Source organism: Haemaphysalis longicornis, unplaced genomic scaffold, assembly GCF_048455015.1.
Source record: "Haemaphysalis longicornis isolate Haplotype H1 unplaced genomic scaffold, Haemaphysalis longicornis Haplotype H1 scaffold_4, whole genome shotgun sequence".
In the NCBI taxonomy this organism is placed as follows: Eukaryota; Metazoa; Arthropoda; class Arachnida; order Ixodida; family Ixodidae; genus Haemaphysalis; species Haemaphysalis longicornis.
The window spans coordinates 5188809-5209003 of record NW_027526361.1 but is presented as its reverse complement, the minus strand read 5'-3'; the positions used below and the strand labels follow the sequence as shown (position 1 = coordinate 5209003).

Genomic DNA, 20195 nt, shown 5'->3' with positions numbered 1-20195 from the left:
CATGTTTCTGTTATTGTACAAGCATTTTCTGTTTTCGACTACAGAAAATGTATGCCAATTCCCTGTTTTCGGTTTTTAGTTTTCTGTTTTTTTACAAAATTGTTTGGGTATTTGGGTAATTGTTTGGGTTTTCATCCACAGAAAATCTGTGAACATTCTGTTTTTCCTTATCAGCTTCTTTACAGACTGACTATTTGTGTTGTGCATTCATCGTTCTCTTTTTCCCACCAAATTTTAGAAATTTGCTGTTTAACGTTTCTGGTAGAATTATTTTGTTCATTTAACAAGTGTAAGGTAGGAAAAAAATCAATGGCGGTCAAAATAAGTCAAACGAAAAGTATTCAACATGGGCCTAACCTATCATCTGGCCTTCAGGAAACACCACCACAAACACGGTCGCGCTATGGGAGGCAGCTCTGGCCAGCTCCGGTTCCGGCTTTGGGATTCAGAAGGACTTAATTCTTCGAGCCCGGAAAGGAGCAGAAGGGCCCTGGAAAGAGGGCACCACCCCTAGGACAATCGCGGCACCTCCTTTTGTAGCGGGAGCTACACTGGCCGAGGTTGAACAGTTTCGCGTGGCACCTGGAGAGGCATGCTGCACATGCGCGAGGAGCAGTGACGTCACATGGCGCACAGCTGGCGCGCTGGAGCCGCCTCCGCCGCGCCGCCTCGCCGGTCTGCGCATTCCAGAGGAGTGACGTCACAGCCGCGGCAGACGCACTGGCGCCGGCGCGTGCCCAGCTGTGCGCCTCCGTTGCGCAGTAGCAAAGTCTGACGCTACGCAGCAGCCGCAAGAATAACCAGCTGAACCTTAGCTCACGCTACGCAAATCCTGGCATAGCCGAACTAAGCCACGGCCATTTTTTTTCTTCTGCTATTACACGTTTCTCTCTCTCTCTCTCTCTCTCTGAACACCTAGACACCAGTTCGGTTACGGTCCTTCATAAAATATATTTTATGTTACTTTTTAACATCTTGGAAGTACTGCAGTTGACTTTGCGGCTTTATGTTTCATGGGTGGGAATAATATCGTACCTTAAAGAAAAAAAAACATCGCCCTGTATAATATTGTTTGAAACTGCCAGCACAACTACTTCTGTACAGTACATGCAGCAAAGTGACCACTCAGGCACACCAGAGGGAAGGGTGAAAGTATCAATGAGATTATTTATTTTGCTGGAAAACTTCAGGCTATTGCTACCACAGAAGAACAACTCACTTTCAAACAAGGTATCAACAATATCAATCAAATATGAGGATATAAGATAATGAAAACAAAATAAAATTTCACAATATTGTGCCACAGTGATCAAAAGAAAACTTTGAGCGACAGAAGTGCCGTTAGACCAGGAATATCACATTTGTTTTCAACTTTCAGAAATGCACAAAAACATGCCACTGAGGTAGCACAAAATATTTACACCGCGTAATCTTGTAGCAAGCACAGTGATGAAGGATGAGACTTCTGGCGAACATTAGTAACGCGAAAATGAGGACATCTTTTTACCGTGGCATTGTGTTACAAAATGTTCATATCTTGTACTACTGCAGCACAATATACGGTGAGAACTCCGATAGGATTCGAAACACATTTTGTTCTACTTCAAAAAAAAAAATTAAACTCTGGAAGCCAAAAAAAGCAACATAACGCAAGTAACGCTGTAATCAAGAATGAGAGAGGAAGTGTTGTGAAGCTAGGAAAATAGCATCTTTTATAACTTCTGAAAATCAGAAAAAAAGCAGAGAAGATTTAAATCTCAATTCACATAATAGCAGAGTAACCAAGGATGCGACACGTTTAGTGCAAGTCACTCCCGTTAAAGCCATTTTCATTGCTGCTCAGGGAAATTGGAGAGGGGCGGAGAGGGGCTGCAGGTTTTCCCGCTCAATTTAATCCAATTGACATACAATTTAATCCAGGCGCCAGTCAATTTATTCCAAGCGCCATCTAATTTAATCCAGGAGTTAGCGAGTTTAATCCAAGTGCCAACCAACTTAATCCGGTCACCAACAAAATTAGTCCAGCTGTAGGAAGGTTGTTCAGGAGTGTTTTGTGCATCTAATTTAATCCAGGAGTTAGCGAGTTTAATCCAAGTGCCAACCAACTTAATCCGGTCACCAACAAAATTAGTCCAGCTGTAGGAAGGTTGTTCAGGAGTGTTTTGTGCGAAATTAGGCGCAGCTTTGCGGACTTTGTGGCGCGTATGTGGTGAAAACGTGGTGTTTTTTGATCCATTATGTGCAAAATATCTTACGCGCACAGCTTAATGGACATTTAGTAACACGCGCAGACCAAGAGAACGGTCTTGTTTGACCGTGTTTCCAAACTGCAGGACCACAACAAAACAACGTCGGGCGGGCGCTGTTTTGACGGCTCAGTAAATTCTTGCAGAACTTTTAAGAAATTATCCGTATTCTACTCTATTTTATGCGCACCACCCTGTATAATTCTTCGAGTATTTTTCACGATTTCACTCCTGTTATTGGTCAAGACCAGGAAATAACAGAAAATTTGCGTTTTTTCTGTTAACAGGTTTCTGTTCCCTAACCATCACAAAAAAAATTATGTATGGCAACAGACATTGTATGTAAAGACTCTGTAAATTTACCCAATTTTTTACAGCGCATGGCTAATATTCATGCCTTTCCTTTTGCTCACTCTCCCTCACTCCCGTCTCGCTTTGTTCTGAGGGAAAAAAAGAATCAGGAACAGTTAAAAGAGCTACTTGATGATTTCCTAGTTTACGGGGGATTTTTAAACCATGCTTTATCCCCTTGAAAAATCGGGGAAACAGGGAAACTATTTTCCGATTTTCCGAAATCTCGAGGCTTCTGCTTCCTTTCATCTCGGCCGAGATGTGTTTCGCGTGATGGTGCAGGAAATCAATCAATCAATCAATCAATCAATCAATCAATCAATCAATCAATCAATCAATCAATCAATCAATCAATCAATCAATCAATCAATCAATCAATCAATCAATCAATCAATCAATATTTTTATTTCAAAAACATCTGTGTTTGGGACCGTGAACAAAAAGCCACCAAATGGGCTTGATAGGGTCCACGGCCCCGCGTGTACAGGGCAAAACGGCAGCAGCGGCTTGCTGCCAACATAAGCGTGCACATACGTTAACACATACAAAGTTACAATACATGGATATTAAAAAAACACAAATCTCATCGCAAGAAGATATGCGTACGCATAGCAACAAACTTTAACAACCAGACCAAGCAAAACGTAACCGAGGTTGTCTAAGATAAAAGAAAAAAGAAGAAGAAGAAAAAAGATAAATTACATCAAGCATATGTAGGTATACAATCACCAGACAAGAAGTGGGTGTCAACTGAACAGCACGGTAAAAAATAAAAGGCACTGATTTTTCAAACAAAGACTATTTAGTGTCAAAGCTTGTTTAGAAAAAAGGGAAGAAGGTGACGTAGCATTTGTGTGCCGTAATCGGCAGTAGGTATTTTCTAGTAGTGTCTGGGGGGGGTTGGGCTCTTGAAGCGGGACATGGATTTGTGACTTGGTCGTATGCGATTTCTGTGGGCAGGGGTGGGGAGGAATGAATCGGCGGGGCGAAGTAGTTCCGCTTTTGAAGCGTTATTTGGACACAAATAACAATCTACACTATTAACGGGACCAAGCTCAGGCGGGAAATTCTTGAAAACTGGGCAATACAAGATAGCGAAAGCATTCGAACGCGGGCGATATTTTGACTTTGTTGTCAGTACAATCTTTGGCAATAAGATTTGTCGCAGTTGGCCCGCAAGGAAAGGCGGAACAGAAGAGATTTCAGTTCACGCCCTGAGCTTCCGGATGACGAGCTGGAAATGTGTTCGACTGCGTTGGTTTGAATTTTCGCACCCGTGATTTTTTGTGACGGGACACTCCGCCCACACCCGCACGGACACTCGTCAGTTGGCAGAAAGGCTGTACGTCAGGAAACAGCTCTCTGTAAGTTTTACTCGCTAACAGGGTGCCTCCATTTCTGGAAGTCAACTAGGTACTTCCGGTTCACTAAATGTCACTTACGCGACCCTTCATTAGATATTACACATCTGTGTGGTGCTACGCGGTTCTCAGAGTGCGATTCCGGGTTGGGGCTGCCACATTTACACGAAAGTTCAATTTAATTTAATTGATTTCAATTTTTTTTGCATTTACTCCACGCTGCACTCCCACCTATGTTTGTATTTGGACTCCCGAAACGACAATCTAGTGTCGCGCCGAGAAATGCATAGGAATTATTGGATGGCAGCAGCCCATGCAATGTGCACGACAAAGCCCGCAAATTATCCGCGCTCTCAAGAGCTGCTTCACGAAGTAAAAGCAGTAGTCTGTCCTGCCCTGTGCCAAGCTCTCTTGTCTGTTGTCCTTTTCTTGTGCGCTGTGAATTCTAGTCGAGTAAAGAAAACTATATTTACTTGAATATGGCTGGGTCACGTCGTCCTGTAAATCGGCAGGCGATTACACCAACATTATTCAATCATTCGGCGTTGGTTTCTATTGCGTCTCCCATAAATTATCACTGTAATCACACATATATTATCATTACAATTATCCACCAACGATATAACAGTTTTCCTCACTGGTAACTCTGTATTGCTATACAGTCAGCTCTGCATAAGTGTAATTGCAGTGGAGCTAGCTTTGACGGTGATGATATTGCCGCGCACATGATGGGCAGTAGACACCAATGCACTCAACCTTCTAAAATGTAAGTGGATCTATCAAATTTGCGCAAAGGAGAATGAATGAATGAAAGACCTTTATTTAGGAAGAGGCCTGAGGCCCTGGTGGGGGTTGGGGGGAAAGGGAAAAGGGAAGACCAATAATGATCACATGACGTTGTAATCGTTTAGAGTTCCTCTTCCGGTTAGCTGCAGTCGCGGTTTGAGTGTTCACATAGGCACTGGTCGTTGGTATGTGTAGCACTGTCAGGAACGGTCACACGAGTACAGTCGCGTGCACGAACACTTGAAAAAAGGGTGGGAGTCAGTCAGCCACTATTCAACTCTGTACAGACCACTTTGTACAGCAAAGTTTGCTATCCTTTCAATGGTGCGTGGATCGCCTCTAATAAGCTGTAAGTGCTCAGTTAGTGAAAAAAAAAATTCTTGCGATACAAGCAATCATGAAGCGACAGCTGTAATCATGAGGGTATGAGCGTATTTATTGCGTGCCTTACTATACTCATGGCGTCTCATCACCACTTGGTATTACCGCTCGAATATACATCTCGCGCCACGTATCACGCACGTATCTTGCAAGAGCAACTTGGCGCGCATTACGGCGACGGTGAGGTGCATGCGAGGGACCGGCTTGAGGGGCAGACAGACAGACAGAAAACATTTTACTGAGCATCTCCTTCGGTCAGAGGATACTCGTGGCCACAGGCACGAGTTGAGCGGCGACGTCGGTAGCTCGGGTGACCAGGGTGCTTTGCACGCCTGGGTCCGGGCTACGCAGTGACGGATGAATGCGCGTTAGCCTTGCGGGGTTTGGGAAGGTGTTTGTCCGTAGGAGGCGGCAAACGTGGGCTTGCTCGTTAGTTAGGTTTTTTTCCGCCGGAGGGTAGACCCGGCGGCAGAGGCGGTAATGTTGCGTGATGTCATTGTACGACACTAGTCTGTCCCTTGCAGATCTGGCTCCGTGGATTCGATGCAGGCTATAGATCCAGCCCGGATGGTGAGGCAGGCCTCGGGCCATTTCATGAGCGGCCTCGTTTCCGTCGAAGCCAGAGTGCGCCGGTGTCCAGACAAGGAGGCGCAAGACGAATACCAAGACAAACGCAACACTCGGGTGCAGAGAAGGGCGCGCTGATCCCACGTGCGCGCCTCTCTGGATCACGATAGCGGCTTTATTACGTAAGCGGGAAGCTTGCCAACACGGAGACGCAAAGCTCGAGCGTCGCCCGGTTCGCATTCCCGCGTGAGTGGATACCGAATCACCAGCGTACGCCTCCGTGACTCCAAAACAGTCGGGTGTTTGCTTGCGCACCAAGGAGACCGTGACGGCTCGTGGCGCTCGGAAAAGCATCGCGCCTGTTGCGCTTCGCGTGGCAGTGTGCGAGACTGGCTGGCCGGGCTGAGGCCAGCGAGGCAGCTGCCGCCGCCGCTTCCATTTGTCAACGCACGTGCGGCGGAAGCCAGGCAGCGCAAGGTGCACGTCGTAATGTAAATCAGACGAAACTAATTTGCATCATGCCATATTCCATGCGCCTAATTCTTGCCGCATTTCTTTTATTTAATTTCTTTAGCACTTTCTCTGTTGCGTGGAGGCGTCATTTCAGCCCCCCCCCCCCTCTCGTTCGTATGAATGAATGCAGTCGTCCACCACGTCCCGACAGGAACGCAGTAAAGCTGACGAATGTCTCTAATTAGCAACGGGAGCATCAAGAAAAGCAATAATAGTCTCATGGACATTAAAAAAAAATCACAGTGTGCTACAATAGCAGCACCTACAATGCAGAGCACTTCTGTGAAGAGAAGCCAGGGTTTGCATCAGATAACAAACTGCGAATTTAGACCCTATATAGGTCGATTATAAGGTTGGTAACCTTTGCAACTGCCGTTTGATAGTGACTGAAGTACGGGCGAAAGGCGTTGGACGCAATAGCCTACATGTGCGCCCACCGCACGCAAGCTACGTGTTTGCCGATGTCAGAGCCATTGTAGGTGCTGCAGAAAGGCTAAAGAAGAACACTGGTAAAGAACACTTGTTCTTCGTCTAAGCTGGAGTCGCGCTCACGCGATATAGCGGTTATGAATTCCCCCCAGAAAAAGGAAAAAAAAAAAAAAAAAACGACTCAGAACAGACCTGTTTCCCCTCCGCGCACAATGTCATCTTAGTCTCACTTTTCCCCCCTATAAGCCTCCATCAGATTTAGCATTGATCCGCAATTTTAGTATTAGTAATAGTAATAACAGAGATGAAACGCTGCTTGCGCATTGGTCCGTCTGCTGCAGGAAGCTATGTGTTGTGCGGTAAGGCGTTCATTGCGGCGTGCTGCATTCCTCGCCTTGCCAGGAGCACGCGGCGGTGCGATACGTCCGATCCAGCGCGCCAGCCCACGACCTGGTTGCGTAACGAGGGCGTGTAAACCCCGGTCGGCGCGCGACCCCAGCCCCGATGGGTTGTTGCCTCACTGCGAGCGCGCTGTTGACAAACCTGTCGGGGCACGCGTAAGACGATTCGAGACCGCTGAATACATCTACCGCTGCGGCTGCTGTGCTCGGAGCGAAAGCTTGCGACACCGCCGAGTGCAACCCCGGCGAGGGACTCGCCGTCTTTTCGTTCTACCCATCCCCGCCCGGCCGGCCCTTCACCGCTGCCTCCTTGCCCCCGACAGCGCTGTGCGGATGCGCCGCTCTAGCTGCCTTGTTCTCAGTTTGAACAGACAGCCCGCGGCAGCGACTGTGAATGAGACGCCGCTCTTGACGGAGGCCGCGGGCTCCCGGCACAAACAGCTGTGTTTGTACACTTGCCCCGCTGGTAAACGCGGCGATCGACGACCATAGCGAGGCCATTCAGCGCCGCCGCACACACACAGGGTCCGGCACGAGCGAAGAGGCAAAGCGAAGATGACCGCTGCAACAGTGGATGAAGCCTTGTACAGGTGAGCTTAGATTGCGGACGCCATCTGGCCGAGACAGCTTATGCATTCGCCCTTATATGTATGTATGTATGTATGTATGTATGTATGTATGTACGTATGTATGTATGTATGTATGTATGTATGTATATATATATATATATATATATATATATATATATATATATATATATATATATATATATATATATATATATATATATATATATATATATATATATATATATATATATATATATATATATATATATATATATATATATATATACAGAAAGATAGGTCAGCAGTCTACGACGCCAAGGGAGGCATAGGGGTGTGGTTAGGCTCTTTTCTTTTTTTACTACGGTTAATGAAGTGAAAAAATGTTCACTTCATTAACCGTAGTAAAAAAAGAAAAGAGCCTAACCACACCCCTATGCCTCCCTTGGCGCCGTAGACTGCTGACCTATCTTTCTGTATTTCCTCAACGAGCCCCTCATTTCCTTACTATATATATATATATATATATATATATATATATATCAGTGTGTCGAACCGAAAAAAATACCGGTTCGGTTACGCTTCTGGTTCAGGCGAAATTATTTCGTTCCGGTTCAGTTCTGGTCCGTCAAAATCACGTACCGAACCGGTTTGCGAACCGGTTCGGGAGCTTGACCCGGTTCGCGAACCGGTTCGATTAGTTGAATTATCACTAAAATTAGATAAAAACATTTAGTAGTTTAAAACGACAGTCAAATCAAAATACAAACAAAAATTCAAAATGCTGCTGTTCCCCAAGGGCAGTAGCGCAATTGCAAACCAAACCTTAAACAATGAACACATGAACAAAAACAGATGAAGTGGCGACGATTTACCACCTACTACTTCATCGCCCAGACTTTATGTTGTCCTAGCGACTGTTCATAAAGCCACCGCCAAGAGATATGACGGTGGGATATATTTTCTGCCCTTTCCTTTTTTGTTGAAATCGCAATCGTCGCTATGGAATCGCCCATCACACTAACCTTGAAGCCTTAAATTTAGGCCCGTGTACTGGCGCGTTCAAATACCAGCGCTTAATACCAATGGCGCACATTTTCTTTATATTTGTAACAAAACAGAAAAATCCTACAACAGGCACATAAATACTACAAATGAATTAGATTATTTGGTCACCCTGAATAATTTGTTAGCTGTGCACCTTATCGAATGTGTTAGGTTAGCCACACTTTCGTTAAAACTAAGCTTTAGTTAGCGCTCAGTCACTGCATTATTGCTCTGACCACTGCCATTCCTTTTGCGATAGCTATACTGGATGTGTGCATTACAATCAGTATGTCATCGTACCGCCTGACCCCCGGCCCTCGTTCCGTGTGCTACATTACGGAATCTTACAACAGATTATGCTGTTACAAAATGAAAGGGAAATTTTACACGCGGAGGATGAGATAGGACTTTTTTTCGGTAGACGCTCTTTAATTCGTCCACAGCAGTACTCCCCTCTGGAACGAGTAGCAGTAGAAGTAATGTAGCGAGTTGGGCAGTCAGTACAAGTGCACCATCGAAAATAAAGCAGATCTGAAAGAGACAAAACGGCAGAACAAGCAGAAACGATGATCGCTGGGCGAATGGGGCAGTGTGAGCTACCGGCCTGCCTTTCTGCACGTGTCATCTGCTTTGTTACTGTTTCTGCTTCCAAAACAACGTCGAGGGCTGCAGTTTCTTGCCAAGGGATTAAGTGCGCACCTTAACAGTTTTCCCTTTCATATCTGTTATTTGTATCTGTAAAAAACGAAACTTGTCCTCTGTACTGTCCTCAAAAACTGACCACGGAACTCACTTCCGTCGCATTGATGACACGTTTGGCTGTCAAAGGCAGGGCAAAGAAAAGTATAGAGCAATATCCACGTTTTGGTGCTTTTTTTTACTTATTCGGTTTTACTTACTTTTTGCGTAATATTTTAAAACAACGTGATTCGCCTTTTTTGTTCTTTTCCGTGTAAACACATTTAAAGGGACAGACAACCGATTTTTGTCGAGTATATATTTTCTATCCCAAACAAAAGGGCATGACTTAAAGCACCTTGGCGAGAAGCGGTTTTGCTGATAACGCCCTAGAACTTTTTAAATCGAAATTTTTAGATCTACGAGCCGTATGTGTCCCTCCCAAAAATGATGCTGGCAACCATGACATAGAGTAGCTCGGCAACATACTTTTGTCTGTATGCGAAATGAAAAACGATATTTAAAAATTGTCCCCAGCTAAAAAAGTTTGAATCGCAGGCTTTCCTGTTCCTTTATGTGTTTTTTTTAATGCAACGGTCCATTTTGCACGAATGCGCCATCTGTTGGGATAGACGATAGAAATACATATACAATTTAACCTTGTACAAATACTTGTCTTAAAAGGTTTCCAATACGTAAATAAACGTTTCAGCAGTTACAGTAGCTGCTAGGTTTGCAGGTCACGTGACAGGGACACATATTGTAGTGTCAAGTTCCGACACTACGAACCGCCACCCTTCCGATTTCAGGGAGTTTGCTGCCAAATTAAATTTATTTCCGCCAATTTGTTTAGAAATTGCTTGTGGTTACCGGGCTATGCGAAACGCTGGCTTTCATATGAGCTAGAGAACATATACGCGACAAAAATCGGTTGTCCGTCCCTTTAAAAAAACAACTGGTGCATTTGATGCCCCGTGCTATCTCTGCTCCAAGGCGCAGTTTATGTTGCAGGCTGGGAGACTTATTTTAACCAGCTGGGGATATTAAACGTGGATCAAAATCTTGATACACGGACGTTCTGGATTTCCATCTACTTTAGAAAAACGGTCGTGGGGAAGGGAGATCGAGGCCACTTGTGGTCAGCAGCAAACGGCTTAGCCACTGAGCAGCTCTTGCGGTCACACTTGTGAAGTATTAACAATTTGCAGGTGTCCGGTCTACCTTTTAAAGAAATTATGAAATGCAAAAAGTTTGCACACATCGGGTGTGGGCTTTCGCTGTTGTGCAGTGGAGCACTCCTGCAGCCTGATTGCTCCAATAAAGTCGCAGCTAGGGAAGGGCAAAGTTGTTCTATATCCCCTGCAAGCTGCTGAGAATGACATTTCGTTTGGTCAGCTTGCACTACGCTCGCGCTTCCAGCAGCAACAGACCATTGCTACATTGGTGCTCATTCATTTCCCCAGTTGTTACATAGAGCGTGATAGTGTTCAATTGTCTGGAGGGAAAAGTGCGCGAGCGGGTACGAAGCTGATGGTACGTGAAAGCAAAAAAGGCCTGAATTGCATTGACTGTGCAATATCAACAACGGAGGGTCGAACCGTTTCGGAATGAACCGGTAACCGTTATTTCTTTTTTCGGTTCAGTTCTGGTTCGGGTTCAGCGTGCTCAAAAAATAACGGTTCGGGTTAAGGTTCAGTTCCGGCAAAAATACCGGTTCAATTCCGGTTTTCGGTTCGGTTCCGGTTCGACACCCTGATATATATATATATATATATATATATATATATATATATATATATATATATACATATATAATCAGGCCGAGGAACTCCCTGCAAGCATTGTTTCGTAACGCGGTTTCGCTTTTACGGCCTTTCTGTCTCCCAGCTTGCCGCACTGCTTGATTTCGTGCGCGGGGAATTCGTAAATCGTTTCGCGAAGCACTTCCACGGTGTTATGTTTTTATATGCCCGGTCAAGACAGCTTTCAGCTTTAGGCTGAAAATGGCATGACTGCCTACTGAGCTGAAGTTCTTTTTTCTATTGTTCAACGGTTGGGGTGTCTCGATAATACAACCTACGAGTGGCGACTGCGAATACTTTTTTGTTTAGTGGTAGCTCGCTCAACGACGAAACAAACAAACAAACAAGCGAGCAAACAACCAAGCAAGCCAACAAACAAACAATCAAACAAAAAATGTGCCGCGTATCTGCTCCTTTCGTTGCAAATGTCGGCAAAAGACGATAGTCTTTATCGACTTTTGCCAAGTAAATGCCTCCCTTCGCTTTCCTGCTCACCTCTCATATTGTTCCTCTTGCGTCGCGCTCCTCCCAAGGTAAAGACGCCAAAGATTTGCTTAAATCATTTTAAATTTACCGCGTTCCACTGCTCCAGGCCGGGTGTCTCGATGCTAACGCTGCCGTACGGCGGAGACACACGTGAATCGAGGCGTCCTACTTCAACGTTGATAGAACCACGCTGCCCTACTCCACGTGTGTTCCAAGCAGAACGTGAAACCTATTTAGTGGAACCTTTCGCAAGTGTTGCCGGTTGATTTCCGAAAATGGCGCCAGAAGACGTGGCGCGGGCGACAGCAGGCGACGGCGGAGTGATTTTTTTTTCTGCAGTTGATGAAGTATTAAATTTCGCAAAAATCAAGCATGTGTCATTTCTTATAAAGGAACACTGCAGATATCACTTCTGTATTAATTTGTTGTCTTATATTGGCGTAATGTCTTGTTCTTCTTCAAAATGTTGACGAGTATGAACATATTACACCGGACTTAGACGGGTATATTTAGCTGTGACTATATAAGACTACTGCGCAGGCATTGTTTTACTTTGTCCGGGTGGCTGAATCGAGTCACACACAGACAGACAGACCACAATTTCTGGGTTTAAGTACCCAAGAAAGGCTATCGTCTTTAAAAAAGCGAACAAGCGAGAGGCGGCGGCCATCCTCGGCGCTGCCGGATTTTACACCATAAAATGGTTCCCGGCCCACATGGGGGCCAACGTACATCCCGATGTTCCCAACGCTAATGAGTTTGCACATGACCATGCGCGAGGTTTCGCTCACCGCGGCGGTCCCGGCGAATTCGCAGGCAGGGTCGCCGGGAGGTACAGGGACTCGCTCCTCACCTTCCACGAGGTCGCGAACTTTCTCGGAGGACTTTTCCGCTTCCTCACCCTCACCTCACTCGACCGCAATCGTCGGCATTCAGGATGCTCCAAACGGGATCTTTCCCTTCGAGGGGAAGGTTTAGCCACTTCTGGCCTAACATAGAACCGCATTAGAGAGTTTTAGCAGTCCGTCTGTTCCGCTGCTTACGTTGTTACCGGGTTTACCGAGACCCGTCGGCGCCTGCGCGCGCGGAAGGGCGAGGAGGAAGGGCGAGGAGGCGCGTACATGGCGAAGGCAGGCCCGCGGACCTAATCCCCCTACCGCGAATAATGCACAAGTGCGTCCCGGTCAACCCGGTAGCTACGTACACGACGGAACGGACGGACTGCTAAACTCTCTATTGTCCGGACTGCAGAGACTGCTCACTAGCTCATATGCCCTGGCAATGTCCTTCGTTACGCGATGAAGAGTGCACCAAAGAACAGGACTGGGAGGAAGTCCTTAAGAGCGGCGACCTTTCGGTTCAGCTTCGGGCTGTCCAGAGCAACGTCACTAGAATACACTTATTCTATAGTTCATTCCATAAGCTAGCTGCAGCACTGTGGAGGCTACATTATTGTCCCCCTCAGGGCGCCTAACTCACCGCGAAGGAAGCTACAAAAGGCGCTGGAGCCTTGCGGTGCCAGTTGCCGAGAGGGGAGAAGGGAATGTCCTTTCAGGACCCCCTTCACGGCGAGTTAGTCACCCTCAGTGGGCGCATTATTGATAACAATGTAGCCTCCACAGTGCTGAAGCTAGCTTGTGGTCGTTGGTCCAAAGGGCCTGCGAGAGGACGGAGGGTCACGACCTTCCGGTCCCTGCGTGGGAGCGGCCCGCGGCGTCTGTCACGGACTCTCCCTGAAAGGGGCGGTCCAAGGCAGTTCCTCAGGACCTGAATAAAGTTCTTTGTCTGTCTGTCTGTCTGTCTGAGCCTACGAGCGCGTCGAAACAATTCGTAACTTCGAGTCCTGTGTCATCATGAAAGTCAGCTTTGTAATCGCCGGCGGGTGATGTTTGTGCTAGAGCTACAAGGCGTCATGAAGGCAGAGTAAATGAGGTCATGACGCTTCCAAGGGTGCAGCGACGCCCTTGGAGGCGTCATGAAGGCAGATGTTAAAGGGTCCATGACGCTTCCAATGATGAAGATGCCCTGCATATTCAGGAAGAGCTTGTCCTATACCTCTACTATCAAGGTTAGCCGGAGCGCACCATAATACATCAAATCAGTCGAAACCAGCAGTGTGTAAGCTTCTTCTGTCGCGGCTTCTTAATTCCATGCTACTCTCTCTCTCTCTCTCTCAAGGTGGAAATGCGAACGAGTTTTCACAGGCTCCACGCTATTGCTCAAGCCCGCAGAGCTGCCGAATCGGGCTTTGTATCGAGAAATTATTCTTACGAAGGCCCCAAAACAAATTATATATTTATTAGATGCGACGCATCTCTTGCTCTCGGGCTTGTCCCTCCTGCGTCGTCGTCGCGCCGTCCGTCCGCACACCTCCTCCGTTCTTCTCTCCCACAGCTGTGTGCAACACTCTCACTCCGGCTCATTAGCATACCACAGCTGGCGCGCGCTTCGCTGCGTTAACAACTGCTCCGGTGCGCACGTGCGCGACTCTCCTCCGTTGTCTCCTCTCCTTCAAACGCTGTGAATATAAAGCGGGTATCGCGCCGCGGCGGTTCAGTCAAGCGCTCGCTCTCGCACTGACGTGACCTTGCTTTGGCTAGTTCGTGCTTGACTACTTCGTGCTTGACTTGATTCTTCCGATGAAGACGTGATGGAAGCGACGGTCTCTTCAGTGAGTGGTGTGACACAACAATTACGCCCATCGTCCCGCGCATAGGAACACCCGCATGTGATGGGAATGCATCATACGCGTTCACAACACGTTTCACGCGATTTAGAGAATCAAACCAACGGAAACACCAATTGAACCCCCCGATGCGTCGCATCACACCAGGGTTCCCTCGCGGGAAGATGGGCGTATTTTTTTTTTAATTTCCTTCTTAGCGAAGTGTAAAGGGGGAAAACAAGTTCAACATGTCTATGCAAGACTCCCAGTGCACCTCCCCGTCTCGCAACGTTATAGGGGAACTATTGCCAGGCAAGAACCGGGTTACAGTGGCTAGAATTCTAGCCACTGTAACCGGGTCACAGAAATGGATATAACACATATTGAGCAACACGTCGGAACATTTAGACGGGCTTAAATAAACATTCGCCTCCTTGGGTACTGCCTGGGATAAATCCTAATATTACTTTGTAGAAATGGTAAGCGTCGCATATTAGAGCAAAAACTACTTTGATGCATGAACGGGCCTGCGAAATAATCAAGCATTTAATCTTTTTCGTCGCAACTGTATGCTGAAACTCCCGAATGGCTTTACCGTGCCCGGTGTACGCCGACAAAATGAGAAAGAAATCTGCGGATATTCTTAGAAGTGGTTTTTAATGCGTAGCGTATACGTCGCTTGTCTTAATTGGGAGTTTTCTATAGCAGCAGCACTGGAATGATCACCCCTAGCTCTTGCTTCCAATCTACAAGGAATCGACAAAGATCTCGGCGTACATTTCTTCCTTATTTGCGACGTGTTCAGTGCATTCTGCCCCTATTCCGGTCGTAATGAAACGCGCACACGTCGGCCAAGCCGTCGAGGCGACAGCGAGCGAGCGGTTACCACATTCCTAACGCCGGGACCACCGTGGGACGGCCGGTGCGCGGCGGAGGAAAGGCAGAGGTTGCTATTCTCGCTTGTTTGCCACGGGAGGCTCACGTGAATCACCGCCGCGTTCTCGCTGCCGCAACAACTGTGGCACGCGGAGACAGGCGGCGGGTCCCTCGCTCTGCGCCCCCTATCCATCGCTTCGAGTAGACGGTGCCACCTGCACTTTCACACTGAAACAATGCAGACCCGACAACCTCGCCCGATCGAGAGTGAACCTAACGAGCCTTGGAGACACGAAAAACGCTTTTCCTCCTCGCTCCGCACTACCATAGAACGTGACGTGTGCACATGTATCCGAGGGCTCCTCATCGACACCACAAAGCGGGCCATGACCAGCTCGGGCAGGAATGGCTGATAGGATGGCGACGGCATCCTCCGCGAGGTAAAGTAGTGGCTCGCCATCCCGTTTGGAGGAGGCCCCACTCCTCCCCGTGGAAACACCAGCGGATGAGAAGCCGGTGCAGCACGGCACGCGCCATGTGCCCCTGAGGAGCAGGGCCCTTCTGCCTCAAAGCAAGCAATTACGTTGCGCTATCAGCTCACGTGAGCAGCAAATGGAGTAATGTGCTAGTATGTTCACACGTGCCTGATTACACGTATCACAGCGGTCGCCTCTCCCGGGCGACTGCCGGAAGACATAGCTCGTGCAGTGTTATCGCAGGACTTGACAGAACAATTGCAGGCCGTCCAGCGGCTCGAGGTGGCTCTTGCCCGACAAACGCGTGGGGCTGAGCCGGCTGGAGACCGGGGGTATAAACCCCACAGGTCGACAGCGGGCCGGCCTAGCGGGAGTCGGGGAGGCAACACCCCGAAGACGCCTTAACTACGTCGGGTGGCGGGCGACCCTGCGTGGTCCTCCCCGCTACCTCCGCCGGACATATCCAATAAAGTTTACTTCTCTCTCTCTCTCTCTGCCACACAATATTCTCTCTTCTTACAAAGTGTCCCCGAGAAAGAGGAATTAGCACCGGTTTCTTACTTTCTTTTTTCTTTCACTCGACCAACGAATAACCCCGTCCATGCTTGTCGGTAACGCTTGGTGTGCAACACGTTTGCCGCATAGGAAGCTTTCTACGACAAGGCCCAAGAGCCTTTCGTACTTTGATACCAAACTGTTCATATTTCCTCCACAAGATGTTTTCCCAGCAATGCGTTTGTGCGTATTAGCTCGGTGTATAACGCTCCGTTGGTATGCACGGAGTCATATAATGTCCTGCAGACATCAAGCTTTGATGCCAGACTGCTTTTATTGCGCATAGAAGGTGTCTTCTGAGCAATTCATTTGCGTATATTAGTGAGGCCGACTTCAAGGAGCTGGGTGTGTATACCTTCTTTGAGATACACACGACCTAGTGAAGATAGTCAATAAAATGCTGCTTATATGGTGGCAGAAAAATATCTTCACAGCTGTCCATGTGTGTATGGCGGTGAAGCCAACTTGAAGGGGCCCTTATGTATAGCAGAGCGGCTAGTCACTCGACAATTCCCACCTGGGAGCTTCCGTACTTTTTTCTCTTGTTTCATCGCGCATCGGCCCATGTCCTGGCGTTAGTATTTCTCGATTTCTATTGGTCCTAAGGGTTCAATACCATCGGCAGCATTCTGTTTGTTGTTCCCTCTAGGATTTCTTTTTTGCGCATACCATCACCACGGCCGCTGGATGAGAGCGCACGCAAGGTGCGGCCTGCCGCGTCGCCCGGATTTCAACGGGCGAGGGCGTGAGTGGCGGTGGTTACGTTTGCCGCCGCTTGACTCCCTCGCGGCGCTAGCGTTCGGGGACTGGTTTCGGGACGGAGCGGGGCGGTCCCCGTAGGCGAGCGCTTGCACCGACTGAGAGAGACAGCCAGCGCACGGGTTTTAAAGATGTGGTTGTCCTTCCTGGGCTACTCAACCGCGAAAACTGCCTGTCCGTATGTATGTAAGTGTGCCAGTCTGTCGCTCGATCCAGCCGCCCGGCCGTGACTGAAGCAGCCAGAAGCTAAAATAATTCTTGAATGAGATATAGGCAATACATTTTAAATCTAACAAATCTATAAAGATGCTCCATATTCGACAACATTGTTAAAAAAAGATAATATTCAACAAAAAGATAATAACCACCGGTTAGCTTTGTACAAAGCGTCTCACACACAGCACGTAAACCGCGTTGCACAGTTTAAAGCCGCAAGTTCATTAGTTACAGTTCAAGCGGCAGGTATTTGGTGGGACTTTATTCGTCCGAAATTTAAAAAATGTCACCTTTTCTCGGGAAACGCGGTGTCGACACACGGGAGAGCGATGAATATTTGCCGGCGACGGATTAAAGCTTGCCTAAAGACACTTCTTTGCAAAAACATGTTGGCCGGGCGGAATGCGCACCTCATAAAACGAGGACAGGCGATAGGATGGTCGAAAAAGGATTTGAAAAGACTAGACATTTTGCTATGCGTGTCTTTTTTTTTTTTTTTTTGATACTCTTATACTGGCCCGATCATGTCTTGCCGCGCATAGAGATTTGGGTTGTTTTATTTTCGCAGGCACGACAATGCCTTTAAACGCGCTATGAAAACTTGATTACAGCTCTAGGTTGTATAGAAAGAAAAATAAATGCACCGTGCTGTGTTCAAGAAACAGTGCGTACGCGGTCCACGTTGCTAAGCATTTTTCAAACTTTGCGATGAGAACAAGCGCTATATCCTCCGTTATTTCACCGCCGATTTAAACCCATACGCATTTATCCCTGAAGCTAACGGCCGGGCTCCTGGAGCAGCACCAGTATGCGCTCAAATTAGCGCGCTCTAAAGACGTTGCGCTAGTTTTGATCTGTGAACATACTGCGCTTCAATTCGAATTAATTTTCGTAGCGTAAGAAAATTTTCACATACGTTATTATTACGTCAGCTTTCTTTTTTGAGTACCCTAGCATAATCTCTACGTAATGCAACAAGTGCAATGCCTTGTATCTGCACAAATAATGTGTAATTCACGCAGTTAGAACAATTAATAATTATGATATTCAAGATGTACAATTGTTGGTTTAAAATAGCAAAGAAAACAAGAAAACGTGAAGTGGAAAAGCGGTGTTCGAATGCTTACGCATTATTAGGCAATTTTTGGAATTTCTGTACAATTTCGCTTTTTTCTTTCGTGTCCGGGCAAAAATTTAGCTTGCCAAGCTCGCCAAATATTTTTTTTAAGTTTTTTGTCGACCCGGAAATCCCATCTGCTCTCCTTAATTTTTTTAGAGGCTACAGGGAAGAAGTAAAAATATCAGGTAGAAACTGGAATCGCTTTTCATTCAACTGTATATATATATATTATCAAAATAAAAAAGGGCCGACATGATATTAGTATTACTTCATAACTAAATAACGTGTAATCAAGTCATATGTGCCGTGAGATTAATACGAATTGGGGTGTTTTATTTAGTACACGAGGAAAAACCTACATAAAAGATGGTTACGTCTTAAACATTAAGAAGTGTTGGCACTCATAAATAACAAGCGCCGCCACAAAAACATTGTTTCTGCTTGTCGGGAATTTTAATATATTCTCTGCAGTCGCAGCTTGCAGACAAAACGTAAATCTCTGCCGTGCGTGAGGTCACAAAGAGCATGCGTGAGACACAACGACACAGCAATGCAAGACAGAAGGCACACTATCAACGCGTAATGCTGCTGCTGTGAATGGAATTTAACTTCCACCTTGACCAAATTAAGCTCGGCCGCCGCTAATCGTGTTTGTCCTTTAACAGGCGTAACATTAGTGCTGGTAAATGCCTTATGCGGAGCGTGGAACGCCGATGATAAGCCCACACTTCGAAATAAGCGGCCCAAAAGCCGGCGTCCCGCGGGCTGCGCTTACCGCAACCAGTCCCGGAACGGTGGCGCCGCCGCGGCAGCGATGGGTACTAGGCACCCTCACGCACGGCCGGACTGGATCAGCGGCGAGCGCGCACTTTCATACGGCCTGCGCACCCAAGAAGGAACCAATACAGCAGATTCTTTACAGTGGGGGCGCTTCGAACCAACCCTCTGCCCTTCCAACCCGCCTTTCTGTTAGTCGACGCATCGCTTCTGGCCGAGCAGCTGTGTGTTTTTGACAGCGCGCTTCGCTGCCGGCGGGCCGCTCAGCCCGACCGGAGCGTGAATAGCAGAATCACGTTTAGCTAAGCGATAACCCTATCTCCCTCGACGGGAAATCATTCGCGTCACTGGTCGTGCCCTGTGCGTGTGCAAACCAAGACATCATCCGAAAGGAAAAATAAAAAAAAATAAGAAATGATATTTCAGTCACGCAAAGTGCCATGTTTATTTGCCGGTCTCACCATTTTCATATAATACAGTCGCTGATAAGATATGAAGGCCTCGCACATTTTTCTTCATGTGCCCCGAGTTAAAATGTTTCTTTCAATTTTTTGATTAGCCGCTTCCGAGTGATAATGTTAGGCTGTTTGACCCTATTAGACCGAAAATTCAGAAGGGGGAGGAGTCGCCTATTTTAATGACGCACATGTAAATTTACACGGACAGGTATCGCGTGTAGCCACGGCAGGGCTAGAGCAGTGGCAAGTGCGCGCGCGCCGCCGCTCTACCTACCCCGCGCGTGCTGTAGGTCAACCGGCGAGGGTTGGTCCGCAGCGACACGAACTAGCGGCGGTCAAAGGTGGGAACTATACCCGAAGCGCAGGCCGTATGAAAGTGCGCGCTCGCCGCTGCTCCAGTCCGGCCGTGCCTCACGCCGGTTTGGGAGCACGCGGCAGGCCGCACGTCAGTGCGCCTGATGATGATGATGATGATATTGCGGTTGTACCCTTTGCAGCGGGCGGGTGAGAGGTCTCGACCCTAACCAAAAAAAAAAAAAAAAAAAAAGTTTAACATTACACACGCACTCTATATACAAGAACTCAGGACCCGTGAAGGCCCAGTGGCCGAAGAACCCGAACCCACCGTCCTAGTCCCACGCCACACTATGACCCATACTACTGTGTGCCAAGGGTCGCC

The 20195-nt window shown here is 47.4% G+C and overlaps 1 protein-coding gene across 1 annotated transcript in view; it reads left to right on the top strand.

The window, feature by feature from the left end:
- The first annotated feature begins 7415 nt into the window (after positions 1-7415).
- Positions 7416-20195, top strand: part of Oda (Ornithine decarboxylase antizyme) — a 58500-nt gene continuing 45720 nt past the window's right edge. Inside the window, exon 1 of the mRNA XM_077705728.1 lies at positions 7416-7625. Coding sequence (XP_077561854.1) covers positions 7610-7625 — 16 coding nt within the window. The 5' untranslated portion in view covers positions 7416-7609. The remainder of the gene's footprint in view (positions 7626-20195) is intronic.